This window comes from Malus sylvestris, chromosome 3 (assembly GCF_916048215.2).
Source record: "Malus sylvestris chromosome 3, drMalSylv7.2, whole genome shotgun sequence".
Lineage (NCBI taxonomy): Eukaryota > Viridiplantae > Streptophyta > Magnoliopsida > Rosales > Rosaceae > Malus > Malus sylvestris.
The window spans coordinates 7,272,897-7,286,217 of NC_062262.1; the positions used below are offsets into that span (position 1 = coordinate 7,272,897).

General features: G+C 40.0%; 3 protein-coding genes across 4 annotated transcripts; 1 reads left to right on the forward strand and 2 right to left on the reverse strand.

Moving 5' to 3' along the window:
* The first annotated feature begins 174 nt into the window (after positions 1-174).
* Positions 175-1,370, forward strand: LOC126616832 (uncharacterized). Its single transcript, XM_050284964.1, has 2 exons — positions 175-622; positions 1,108-1,370. Exons 1-2 carry the CDS (start codon positions 266-268, stop codon positions 1,276-1,278), a joined length of 528 nt encoding a protein of 175 aa, XP_050140921.1. The 5' UTR covers positions 175-265; the 3' UTR covers positions 1,279-1,370.
* Positions 1,371-2,081: 711 nt separating this feature from the next.
* Positions 2,082-9,866, reverse strand: LOC126616830 (pumilio homolog 1-like). Its single transcript, XM_050284963.1, has 9 exons — positions 8,646-9,866; positions 6,335-7,869; positions 6,103-6,244; positions 5,908-6,015; positions 5,400-5,612; positions 5,187-5,297; positions 3,921-4,115; positions 3,077-3,251; positions 2,082-2,583 (listed from the first exon to the last, which is right to left on the reverse strand). The coding sequence occupies exons 1-9, from the start codon at positions 9,297-9,299 to the stop codon at positions 2,546-2,548; spliced, it is 3,171 nt and encodes a 1,056-aa protein (XP_050140920.1). The 5' UTR covers positions 9,300-9,866; the 3' UTR covers positions 2,082-2,545.
* A 1,930-nt stretch (positions 9,867-11,796) lies between these two features.
* On the reverse strand, positions 11,797-12,976 carry LOC126616833 (protein phosphatase PP2A regulatory subunit A-like). 2 transcript variants are annotated; one of them, XM_050284965.1, is made up of 3 exons: positions 12,663-12,976; positions 12,213-12,293; positions 11,797-12,139 (listed from the first exon to the last, which is right to left on the reverse strand). In XM_050284965.1, the coding sequence occupies exons 1-3, from the start codon at positions 12,870-12,872 to the stop codon at positions 12,056-12,058; spliced, it is 375 nt and encodes a 124-aa protein (XP_050140922.1). In that variant the 5' UTR covers positions 12,873-12,976; the 3' UTR covers positions 11,797-12,055. The 2 variants fall into 2 exon arrangements, 1 of the variants encoding a protein (XP_050140922.1); XR_007621267.1 differs by lacking the exon at positions 11,797-12,139 and adding an exon at positions 12,405-12,502 and having other exon boundaries at positions 12,208-12,293; positions 12,663-12,802.
* Between the last annotated feature and the right edge of the window lie 345 nt (positions 12,977-13,321).

Below are 13,321 nucleotides of genomic sequence, written 5' to 3' on the forward strand. Positions count from 1 at the left end.
CACCCTACTCGTAGCCACAATCAAGCAGACTCATCAACTCAGAGCATCGAATACGAAACCTCCCACATTTTTTTTTTGTTAGGACTGGACATTGGTTAGTCTATTTTCTTGCCATGGGCTTTAGGGCCTCCGTGAACAATGCCAAACTCCCAATCATAACAGATTTACAATTGTGCCCCCTCTCCCACATTTGCTGAGAGGGCTGTTTGTGCCCCTGAGAGAGAGAGAGAGAGAGAGAGAGAGAGAGAAGTGGTAGCAAATATCCATGGCTACCACATCCATATCTCTATCCCCACCACCACCAACTTCCTCCCATTTTCTCAAGCCAAGCCATTCCCAATTCCTCAGAACAACCCTGAAACCATCCTTCCATTTATCCTCCCCAATAACGACAACCAAACGGACCTTAACTTTCATCACCCCAAATGATAATCTCAACCACAGAAGCACCCCAACTTGGCAAATCAGCGCCACCGCCTCTGCTGAATCCGTGCCTGCAGAAGCCTCCGTGCCACTTGAGACTGCGCAGGAGATAGTGGCCTCTAGTGACGAAGGAGTGTCTGTCGCAATTTCTGTTCTTCTTTTCGTCGCCTTTGTTGGTCTCTCCATCCTCACCATTGGGGTAATATCTAAACTCAAAAAACCATGTCCTCTTTTTTGAATCGTAATTTGTTTATGTGGCTAAATGTTTAGTTTCGGCAACTTGGCTTGCTGGACTTTGGTTGCTTTGGATCACCATAGCGGTAATTTCAAAAAAAGGATGTTCCTTTTGTGATCCCAATTTGCTTAAGTGACTAAATTTATGGCTTTGGAATATGGTTTTGATTAATTTGGGTTGTTTAGGATCACCGTTGTGGTAAACTCAAGAAACCATGTTCATATGTGTAGTTCAAATTTGTTTGAAGTTACTGAACTCGTCGTTTTGGCATACCTGGGCTTAGCCAAGTTGGCTATAGCAGTTTGCTCCCATCTCTGCACTCAAGTTCGAGTCTTTGTCACAGTTATTTAGATGAATTTAGCTCGAGATTATCCCTCGTTTGTGAAAAAGAAAATAAAGGATTAGGAAACTTGGTTTTTGCTAAAACTTTGGGTGGGTTTTGAATGCAGGTGATATACCTAGGTGTGACAGATTATCTGCAGAAGAGGGAGAGAGAGAAGCTTGAGAAAGATGAGGAAACTAACAAGAAGAAGAGTGGGAAGAAGAAGAGGGTGAGAGCAAGAGCTGGCCCTAAGGGATTCGGCCAAAAGATTACTATCGATGAAGAAGATGATGACTGAGATGCCATTGCTCGTTGTAAGATTCCTTTAAAACATTTGCTGTAGATTTTAAATAGTAGAGTTATGAAGTTGACACTTCGTTTTGATGAAAACCTTAGTTGTGGTACAAAATTGTCATTTAACGTACCGCCAAAGTGATATCTCTAGTCAGAAGTCCCTAAAGTGACGCATGTCTCTTAGGGCTGGTTTGGTATTGCTGTGCTTTGAAAAAAAGCTGCTGTGAGAATAAGCGGCTGTGCTGTGAGAATAAGCGGCTGTGAAATAAAGCCAGTAGAGTGTTTGGTAAACTTTTTTGTGAAAGTGCTTTTGAAAAAAAAAGCAGGATGATAATGTGTCTTTTCATTAAAGGAGCACTGTAGCTCCGTGTGCTTTGAAAAAAATGGCTTTTTTTCAAAGCAGCAAATAGCAGCTTCAGCTTTTCCTTTGATTTTCAGCTTATTCTCACAGCAGCTTCCAAAATAAGCCCTTTTTTTTCAGTTTACCAAACACAAAAATGACCCTCAGTTTTTTTTCACAGTGGCTTTTTTTAAAATCACCTCAATCCCAAACGGAGCCTTAATATAATGCATATGAATGCTAAGGACGTAGTTATTGTGAACCTAAACCTTTTCTCATCAAGTGAAGTCGCCTATACGAATCCTACAACGTCACTACGCTTGGCTTGGTTTTCCGGTGAAGATTCAGGAAAAACCAATTCAAAATGAAGAACTTGTAACAAAGCATTCCAACACATTTGAACAGTGACAAGGCGAAAATACGATTAAACAGCAAATACATGAGATATGCAGCAACGAACATTATACTTCCATAGAAAACTGTACTTTATGTGATTAAGGTAAAAACCAAAGTCATTACGATACACTTCATAAGAAAAAACCGCGGCCTCGCCTAATCATGAACAGCTCTCCACATGGCAACATTTGTACAGTCATGTCGACATATAAACTACCTCACCATTAATCATTTTTACACCCTTAAAAAACTTGTATAGTCATTTATCTCCTCTGCAAGGGGCATCAGGTGTGTTCATCATCTGAACCCACAGCCAGCTTCGACTCTACGTATAAGCTTTAAAACTACACAATGTACAGTTTTCCAGTACATAGAAGAAACAACTTTATTTCCAAACCGCCTCGTACCTGTCTTCGGAAAGATAGGCAGAGCCGGTAGTAGCTCTAGATACGAGGGAGAGAGACGACAACGAAGGGAGAGTAAACACACACTAGCCTCAGTTAGCTGTACAAACAACTTTATTTTCCTACACCGCCTAAGCAGGGTGCTGAGCAGACTGAGCAACTCTCCTTTCTGCAACCATTAAGGTTACCGTAAGAAAGCTTCAAAGAATTAATCATGGCACAGTTAAGACAATAGTGAAGATACCATCTCGGCATTGAATAAACGAATGCATGAGCGCAACGATGTATATTATAGGAGGGAGACCTGTCTTTGCTAAGACATATGAGCCATCGCCCCTCGGGAAAATTCCAGTACGAAGATAAATATAGTAATAAATATGGCATAATGAAGAAACAAGAGAAAAGGAAGCCAAGAATGACACCCCAATCCCTGGTAAGAGACATACGTCAGCATGCACATTGGTGGCACATTCAACTCTCCTTCCATGATCTCTTACGAGGTAGCAGGTATAAAAAAAATGGCACCGAAAAATATTTGCACGCAGCCATACATCAACTCTTTTAGTATTCAATATATATTAAGCGAATGTATGTGCATGTCATAAAAATATTTGCAGTGTACAGACATAAAAATATAAAAAGGCAAAGAGAAGAAGGATTACCCCCAGCAGCAACAAGTTTTTCTACACGAGCAACAATATGCTTTCCATAAGTGTATTTCTTTAATGCATTCAAATGGACTTTAATTCGGGAAAGAATCAGTTCACGTTGTTGGTCATCACAAGTCTCCAACACTTTTTGTACAACATAGTTTGCAAATTGATCCTTCATCATTGCCTGCATATATAATCAGGTTAAATTATTAAAAAAAAAGGCAATAAGCCGAGGACGGGAGAATACATATCTAAAATATAGGGGAAGGAGAATAATATCAGAATTAGTCATGCAAAAGGAATTCAAAACATTTAAAACCGCCATGGAAACAATGGGTACGCATAAACCCCAAGATATGATCACTTTTGTACTCACATGACAGATAAAATGCAAGTTCTTAACTTGGGTCCATATTGCATCACCTGTGTACAACGGCTGATATATTCAATCCCGATGGAGATCCACAGGCTAATGAAACTACTTTTTTCCAAATAAATCTCAACCAGTTGTATTGTTCGGACCGCTACTAACAAGCACAACTATGCACAGTGCTAATGACAATGTACTTGCAGTATATTGGTAAGAAACGCTACTAACAAGCACAACTATGCACACAGCTAATGACAATATACTTGCAGTGTATTGGTAAGAAACCCAACAAGGTTCAAGAACTAAATCTCAAATGGCAGGAACATATTGTCAAATTGCTTCCAAAATTCAATAGATGGAACAAATGGCTGTGATGATAATGTATACACTTCTTACAATTACACTTAACAGAGAAACAATGAGTCCACGACCTTATTTTCAACAGATTAAAGTACGTAACATGCACATAGAGATGTGGCAAACCTGAAGAGGCTCATTTTCATCAGTAGTGCCAAGCATCTCATTCACTAGCAATTCACGCTCAACAGGACCTCCAAAAGTTAAACACTTCTCTACTACATTGGAGGCAAACTTCTGCTGACTCATTTGGACTATTTTCCCAGCTAATTCTTTTATGATAGCAGAGCGCTCATGCGGTTTTCCATGCTCCAGCACATGCTGTTTATAAAAGAAATCAAGCAACTTACGACAAAAGCATTGAAGACTATCTACATGTACATATAGATACTGAAAAACATGGGTCAGAAGTATTAACACGGCACTAAAATAAAATTTCTTGTGTATAAGACTAAAATATCAAAAAACCGGATTGTTAAAAGAGCTCAAGTAGTCATGTTAAAAAAATAAAAAACAAAAAATAAGCCAAGTGGTGTGCATGCAGCTCAAAACTTGACTTAGTTCACCTTGCTTAAGTTTTCCCATTCAAACAAGTTAAATAATCGTCCCTAATAAGCATGAAAAATATATTTTGAGCACAAATAAAATTCAAGCTCAGCTCATATTCAAGAAAAGATTATCTCTTTGAACTCTAATGAAACTTGAGCTTGTTCCGTTCAAGCTAGGCAAAGATCGTCTCGGTTCAATCTCAAACATCTCAGTTTAACTGCAAGAGAATAGTTGCTCTTCATGCTCATGGCTTAGCTGGACAAATGAACATCTAAAAGAAAAACTGCTAAACCCCCAAAAGGTTTTTCTAAAGCTGTGGACTGCTTGACAGAAGTGCCGCCTTAGTGCCAATCGTAGGTACATGGTAAAACAAGCCACTTTAGTTGTCATTCAAACTCAAAAAATTACGAAACAAAATCAAAACATGTTGACGATGAAAAAAAAAATCAAAACATGTTGATGGCTTTGCTGCTATATGTTCTATCAAACTATAATGCAAGAAACAGAGGAGTATGACCTGACGCGTAAAAAGCAATAAAGGGAAAGGGTGATGGCAGAGGTGTGCCAGAAGAACAGAAATCTTGTTAATAAGTTCACAATGAAATGGTAATAGAATAAAAGGCTGAGAGGGAGTAGAGATGGATATGTCAGGATTTAGCTGCATAGGTGGCACAGAAATGTTTAGACCAATATTTAAAAATTAAGTTGAAAGCAATAATTGAAGAACATCAGTATCCCACAAAACAAGTACCACAAACGCTCATATCCAAAGGGAAAAAGAAGACAAACATTACCAATATGAAGTTCATAAATAACAGTACATCAATAAGAAAGAGTATGAACCTGAACGACATAATTGCCATACTGATCTTGTGCCAACATGCTAACAGCTCCTAGAATCTCATCCATAACTTTACTCTGTGTATTCTCATCTTTGCAGTGCTCAAGAACTCTCTGCCAAATGAAAATATTATTGAATATTACACATTAGTTCTTTGTTGAAAAGAATTACCAGATCAAAGAACAAAAAGAAAAGAAAGCATTAAGTATCTCTACCTGTATCACACGACACCCATATGGATGGGTTGAAAGGGTCACAACTTGATCAAAAAATGTTGACACAATAAAACGAATGGCCTCTTCAGGGACACATTCAATACACTTCTGGATGACATGGTTCCCATTCTGATCACGTACGCAGCGCATGACATGACCGTCAAGTTCTTCAACCATTTTGATCTTTTGGTCCAGATCTACAACTTCTATTGCCTGAACATGATAACAGTACATTACTGCTAGAACGTACCATAGCAAGCCTTGGATAAACACATGAATCTTAGTTACTAGCATTAACATCAATCAGATCATGAGCGTTGGTATGTAGTTATTATCAAGCCTCCCTTGCTGAACAAAAGCATAATAATGGAATTAATGGTTAAATATAGAGGATACAGCATACAGATACAGTAGTTGTTTCTACTGGTACTACCAGAACAAATGGTTGAACAATCAATCATCAATATGTCAAAAGCTGATTAGAGATCTAGTCATAAATTATTGGTACCTTCTGGATCACCCGACAACCATACATTTGAAGGCTAAGTGTCAGTACATGACTGAAAAGCTTGTTGGCCAATTCCCTTCTCTGAGGTTGAAGTCCATGCTCAAAAAACTAAATAAAAACACCAATTATTACCACGAATCATACACTAACAAGTACAAAGAAAACTAAAGCAGGTGTGCAAGGATCATTATTTACCTTTTGAATCACATAATTACCAAACACATCAGTCATTAGAGCAAGAGCTTGAGGCATGATTTCTTGATAAACCATGTTTTTCTCTTCTGTAGTGGCAGTTTCAAGTTTTTGTTGAATAAAACGACTCCCATACTGATCCGCACTGCTCATAAAAATACAAAATTATCATAACCAACTATATGATGAAATCATAAAGAGAGAGATGACAAGAAAATTTATTAGCAGTTGATACCTGAACTCCACAACATGTCCACCGATCTCTGAAAGTTCAAAAGACTTGGCTTTGTTGCTCTTGAATTCTTCTAAGAGTGAAGAAGCAAAACTTTCATCTATGTTACATCCACCATCCAGGTGCCAGGGAGCTAAATTCCTCATCCCAGAGGGATAACACATATTGAGTTCATTGTGCCTAATAGGAGTACCTGGTCCAACTGGAGAGTTAGGAATAACAGGAGGACTTCCAGGATAAGACATGCCTAGACCAAATGCAGGATTTCCATAATACCCCTGATGATTAGAACCACCAGACTTGCCAACCATAGGAACACCATACTGTGACTTCTGTGGTGACAGCAAGGCTCCAAGATACGCCTTTTGAAGTTCCAGTAAATTCATGTATGAATTACCCAAGTAGTTCCTATCCACAGAAGGATCATTAAGAGCAGCAAGCTGTGCTGCAGCATACTCAGATGTCCTCAAGTACTGAAGATACATAGGATCAACAAAGGGAGCCTGAAGACCACTCCCTGCAATCGGACTCCCCAAGCCACCAAGATTATGTGATTCATTTGCAGCAGCTGCTAGGTTTGGTCCAGAGGACATACGGCCTCCAAGCGCTCTTGAATCCATTCCAGGGGATCCCATAGCTGATTCAAACAAGGGTGGAAGATTACCAGTGCCAAGTTGGCTAGCCACCATGGACGCCAACGCTGGATTCATAGAGTACCCACTTAAACCATAGTTAGGAAATGGTGAGTTCGCATGATCCACTTGCTGATACTGATGAAGCAAGCCACCCCCACCATTAAGATTGGATGTGGGAGATCCCTTCGAGTACAAGTTACCCGAAGAAACAGCAGACTTTTGCAGTTCAACTTGCCTATCAGAGGAATCTGAACCACCGCCATTGCTCTTACCCAAATCTGTGTATGAACCTTTTGCAGAGTGTGGAGCAGAAGGCATGTGCATATGCCCAGATTCAGACTTCTTGAGGTATGCAAGCTGCCTGGCATGATTCTCGCCACCTTGAAGACCAAAGAGATAATTCTGGTGATCATCTGCATCTTGCTTAATCTGTGATGGCAAATGGCTCTCATCATCTTTTACACCATTTGCAGACAAGTTCATGCTGGAAAACGCGCCCACCAGATCCCCAGACTCATTCCTGCCAGATGAGACACCATTGAAGGAACTCGGACTACTAATGCCTCTCTTTTCTGAAGCACCAACCCGTCCTCCTCCAATAGGTGTGAGGCAAGGACTAGGAGCCCTAGCAACAACTTGAGGATCAGGAGTGGTGCTTCTTGATAAGGAAGCGCCTAGGGCTGCAGCATACGAATATGACGAAGGCGGGCCCATACTTTGTGCTGCAGATGAGCCCTGGCCATTTGCACTAGATCGTAGAGCATCAGAAGTCATCAAGTCACGGCGCAAATGAGCTAGATCAGATTCAGCAGAACCAACAGACTCTGCATTGTCATCAAATGCATTCCTGCTTGCTGGACGAGAAGGATGCCCAGAAACAGGAGCAGCACGACCCAAGTCATCCTGAACAACCAAACATTAACTTGTCAGAAAATGAAATAGAGTACACAATTCAAAACAGAAAAAATTGTGCACCGGCACAATAGTCCAAAAGAAAAAATGAGGAACCGTAAGTAAGATCACTATGCAACAACAGAGGTTCCCGACAAACCATATAGTGAAACCTTAACAGTAATATTGATAGGAAGGAAAAGAAAGATATGGGAAAAGATGGTTTAACATATGGCTGCATGACTAACGACTACACAGACTTAACAAATGACCAGTACAATCATGAAGAGGACTGCTAAGTAGACATCAACATAATTCATAAAGCTGAGTTCATATAGAAAGTGCGATTACGACTGACTAATTGCCATAATTACATAAATAAACTAAATTTCTTAGTTGGAGAATTTTCATTCATCAGTAAGCCTCCACGATATCCAACATCTCAAAGAGTGGACTAACAGTAGGTACACAATCAAGTCACTAACATAAAGGTACAAGATGGCCTTCAGTATAAGAACACTTCGATCCTGGCTAAAAGCAGCAAAGCACAAATATTAATTCTTAACACGAAACGTTTCAATTCCAAGAATCCAGATTCTCCAACACTACATTATGTCAATCTCAAATATCAATGGAAACAATAAATGTCAGAACAGACAATTCAAGGAACAAATATAAAGAGATACTAAAAGTGTTATCAACAAATACAAGCGATCATTAGGAAAGCACAAACTTCAGTTACACGTGTACTTAATCGTAGATTGAACACAACTATAGAAGCAAATCACCTGAAAGATTTCGGCAAGGCTCTTTTGTTTGTTACCAAGTCCTAAACCTGGCAGACCAATCAGTCCATCAACACCCCACTCTGCTGAGCCACGCACTTTGTCCGACTCGGTCTCACTCTCTTGTTTCCTTGAGTTGAAACCCGGCGGCATCGAAAACAGCGATCTTCCGCTGGCCTCGTCAACCCTATTCACTTTCCTCCTGTCTCCTATCCCACCCAACACAGAACTCCCTCCTCCTTTCATCCTTTGTGCAAACCTCCAATCCTCCTTCGATAGCAAAGGAGGCGGAAGCCGCGGATTCAGGTTCACATTCGAGTAATAGTATTGAATATAAGCAGGATCAGACCTAAGCTCCTCTTCGGACTCGAACCCATTTCCATTCTTAGCTCCAGGAAACTCCGAAAAGGCGGCACCAGCACCGCCACCGCCACCGCCGCCACCGCCACCAGCAAACAACCCACCGACCGCATTCAAAGAACCCTCCACAGTGGGAGGTGCTGATCCACTTCTATATATATTCAGCTCACTTTCGCGATCATCGGCGTCTTGCCTACGCTGCTCCCTCAGCAGCATCCCAATCTCCTTCTCGAATTCATCCCCAAAGGAACCCTCGTTTCCTCCGAGCATTGGCCTCCTTCCTAATTCCGACAACATTCTCAAAAACCAAAAAAAAAACACTAACGTATGATTAGTAACCCCCTTCTCAAAACCTCAAATTGATCACTACCAGAAACCTAACCCTAAACCCTAAAACAATCCCAAAATCAAAACTTCCAACCTAGAACCTCCATATTTACAACCTCAAAAGTTGCTAACAAACTGATCAAGACCCAAAATTTCCCAACACCCACTTCATAACTCACCTTAAATCCACAAACCCATAAACGATCGACCTAAAACAACAATCGGAGCTCATAAAGTTCTTGCCTTTCCCTGACTTTCAATCCCAAAATTTATTGAACGCGCTTATTTTTCAGCACGTTCCCCATGAAACAGCATCAAGAACAGGAACAGAAGCATAAAAACAGAATACAAAAACAGTGAGAAAGCTCAGGAAATGGTGTCTGAGATCAGAAGAGATTTACAGACAGAGATGGAGGGAGACTGACGGGCTAGATCAATATGGCGGCGATTGATTTTTACAAGAACCCTTGTTAGGGTTTTGTTGCAGTTCAAGGAGCGGATTAAATACAGTGATAGTTAGAGAAAGAAAGCAGGAAAGAAAGTAATAAAAATGGAAAGTAAAAAAAATAGTGTTATAAAAATATATTAGATTTTTCCTTCCTTTTTTAGTGTTTTTTTTTGAGAAATGATTTATGTCTCCTATTTCTCTCCTCTCGTTTCTTCTTTTTAATTTTAGACATTTAGGGGGGCGTTGGTTTCACATTTTTAAGTGGGACTAGACTAACTAGGATTATTGTCCCATGTTTGGTATGCTTGGGGACTAACTTAAATGAGACTAGCCCGGACTCTGGGCCTCGTTAGATCGTTCAAATTAGTCCGGCGTTGAACTATGGGATTGCTAAGAACGCCTTCCTCACAACGATGTCTCATTCGCCATTCCTCATCTCTCTGTCTCTCCCTCTCCCTCTCCCTCTCCCTCTCTCTCTGCTTTCGCGTGCTCTCTCCACTGCTCTCGTTCTCTCACTAATGCTTGTGTCATTTCTCTCTATCCTCGCCCCAAACCCAGATCACGTCCTCTCCCACTCTCTCCTCATCCTGCTTAACGTCGAGCCAATCTGCATGACCCAACCCAGATCACGTCCTCTCCCACTCTCTCCTCGTCCTACTCGAATCAGTGTCGTTGTTGGGTATACAAGGAACGCAGCTGCGATTTCGATTGAAATTGAAATTGAATTTTTGATTGTTTGTGTTTTGGGAGCTTTATCGATTCAAATGGAGGAGAAAGATGTGGTTGAAAGTAGTGGAATTTGGACGGAGAGCTTTATCAATTGAAATGGAGAAAAAGTTGTGATTGGAATCTATGGGGTTTGGACGGAAAAAAGGAGAGGGAAGAGAGGTTTCAGGAGTGTAGTATAACAGGAAAAAGAAATAGAAAAAGAAAAAAAAGAATTTATTTTATTATTTTTATTATCTTACTTCTTAGTCCAACACTGCACCAAACGTTTCACTAAGTTAGTCTTGCTTAGTCTAGTCTAAGCCAGTCCAGCTTAGTCCCTGAAGCTAGTCCAGTCTGAGATAGTCCGGTGCAACAAACATCCCCTTATAGCACGTTTACGTAAGATCAATCGGAATAAAAAACGGTGGATTAAAATTCTCTACAATGTGGTGTGAATTGAATATCAGGTTATTGGGAAATCGGAATGAATTTTTCTTCCCCATTATATCACTTATATATAAATTTTTAAGATTGGCATTCAAATTAAGTCGGATCAGGATCCTCTCCTAAGCTTAGAACATTGAGCCTCTTGAGCAAATCACACGAGCCGTTGGATTAAAATCTAGCTGCTACAATTATTATAACTTTTAGGATAACCCTCTATTTATAGCCGTTGGATTTTGATCCAATGATCCGTGTGATTTGCTCAAGAGGCTCAGTCCTAAGTTTAGGAGAGGATCCTAATCCAATTAAATCAACACCATATTTTGTTCTCTAAGTCAAAAGGTAAATAAAAAAATAAAAAGAATTATCATATAAAATAGAATATTAGAATGAGTGCATTTTAGTAATCACATCAATCTTCATTTTGATTCATTTAAATTAGTAAACAGTTTCAATAGAAATCTGATTCAAATTCTACCTCATTTCAAATCATTCTCAATTCAATTCCTCTCATTACGAATAAGTACACGAGTCATTAAAACAACTAATGATTTGATGTTGTGGCACATATTTAATGAAAGAACCCAATTGAATCAACAAACAATGAACATCAGATTTTTCCATCAAGTGCTTGAACATTTTCGACACTAAAGGAGATAGAAGAAGGACAACCAATGCTGGCATGTAGGGCTGGGTTCGGTTCTTTTCGGTTCGGTTTTTTGCCAAAACCGAAACCAAACCGAAATTTCGGTTCGGTTCGGTTCGGCCCAATTTTTTTTCGGTTTTTTTCGGTTCGGTTTTTTTTTCGGTTCGGTTTTTTCGGTTCGGTTTCGGTTTTTTTTCGGTTTTTTTTTTTTCTCAGTAAAATAGATCTAAAACGAGGCAATACTGCATCACCGAATACTACAATTTATACATTTTGAAATCACACCACCTGTCAACCACCCACAGAAAAGGATCCTATGTTTTTACTTGATTAACCATCATAGGCAGCAAATTCATTGTATATGATGATGGAAAAGAAACAAAAACCCATAAACATCACTCCTTTTCTTGTTCTTTTTGCTTTTCTGAGCCAAGAGATAAACATGAGATATTGAAACATCAATACTCAAACCAGAAGCCTTCAAACATGAGATATTGAAACATCAGGAAACTCGTCTTTTAGAAGAGAAAGAAAAATAGGCAGCAGCTGCTCTATAGTTGCATCCTGCAGTGAGAGGGAGAAAAATTAGCTTCGAAGTAAGAATTTGAATTAAATAACAGCCCCAAAATTTTCTTGCCTTTCCTAAAACTTGTGCCATTCCCATTATTACTGAAGCCAATGCAGAACGAACGTGCTGGGAAGAATCTGTCGACAATTCCTATGGCAGGCAAACATAGTAAGTAAAAGCATAACAGTATTTAGAACTGCCTAAAAACTACAACAAACTTCTTAGGGAAAGTATAACCATAGGTTAAGTGAGATGTGCAACCTTTACGAAAGGAAGGATCTGCTGAATGGCAAGTTCTGGATTCACAATTCGGCAAAACTTAGTTACTTTTCCTGCAGCATGCTACTAAACAGGTCTACCTTCCTCGAGAATCCAGAACAAAATTGAATACCACATAGTCCAACCACCAGATATAAGTATGTACTTTATAAAAAATCTCATGTTTAACCACCAGTTCGACACACACAGAAAAAAAAATATGTAAACATACAGAAAGAAAAACTTGTGAGGAGTCAATACCTGGAGGACTTTGGGGCCGAGGAGGTGAGAGGACTTTCGGAGGGTATGCGGGTCGGGCAAGGACCTGGAGGAGATGGATTTGAGGTCCATGTCGGTGAGCTCCAACTCCACCGAATCCACCACAGTACGCGTGTCATCGGACAAGGCGGAGTGGATCAGGATCATCGCCTTCACTTGCAGCGTCGGAAGCAGCGCCGGAACTCCCCCCATCCATTTTTCAGCGCCTGTTTACCACGGCGTTTGATTTTTGGGGAGCGAGAGACTGAGGAAGCGCAGCGGATGAGAGAAAGAGAGGAGAGATTTGAGAATGAAAAGAAAATGAATGACGGCTAGGGTTTGTGAACTTTATAAATTTTATAAAACTTTAAGATTAGAATGCCTATAAATATTATACTGGTACAATTATAGCAATACAAAGCCTACAGTCAAGTTGGTTTGAAGGAAGCTATCCCCACCTGGACGGAAGGGGTTCGAATCTCCTCTCCAGCAGGTTTTGAGTATTTATATTTTATTTTCATATTTCGGTTCGGTTCGGTCCGGTCCGGTTTTCATACCTCAAAAACCGAAACCGAACCAACTAAATTCGGTTCGGTTCGGTTCAACAGATTCGGTTCGGTTTTTTTTTCGGTTCGGTTTTTTTCGGTCTCGGTTCGGTTCGG

What these genes read in the sequence shown, in the direction of transcription:
- LOC126616832 (XM_050284964.1), top strand. Translation starts at nt 266, where the DNA reads ATGGCTACCACATCCATATCTCTATCCCCACCACCACCAACTTCCTCC. An exon ending in TCTCCATCCTCACCATTGGG is followed by an intron (nt 623 to 1,107) that starts GTAATATCTAAA and finishes TTTTGAATGCAG; the next exon opens with GTGATATACCTAGGTGTGAC.
- LOC126616830 (XM_050284963.1), bottom strand. Translation starts at nt 9,299, where the DNA reads ATGTTGTCGGAATTAGGAAGGAGGCCAATGCTCGGAGGAAACGAGGGT. An exon ending in GTTGTCGGGTGATCCAGAAG is followed by an intron (nt 5,613 to 5,907) that starts GTACCAATAATT and finishes TATCATGTTCAG; the next exon opens with GCAATAGAAGTTGTAGATCT. An exon ending in ATGGGTGTCGTGTGATACAG is followed by an intron (nt 5,298 to 5,399) that starts GTAGAGATACTT and finishes TTCATTTGGCAG; the next exon opens with AGAGTTCTTGAGCACTGCAA.
- LOC126616833 (XM_050284965.1), bottom strand. Translation starts at nt 12,872, where the DNA reads ATGGGGGGAGTTCCGGCGCTGCTTCCGACGCTGCAAGTGAAGGCGATG. An exon ending in TCGGCCCCAAAGTCCTCCAG is followed by an intron (nt 12,294 to 12,662) that starts GTATTGACTCCT and finishes TGCCTGCCATAG; the next exon opens with GAATTGTCGACAGATTCTTC. An exon ending in TGGCACAAGTTTTAGGAAAG is followed by an intron (nt 12,140 to 12,212) that starts GCAAGAAAATTT and finishes CTCTCACTGCAG; the next exon opens with GATGCAACTATAGAGCAGCT.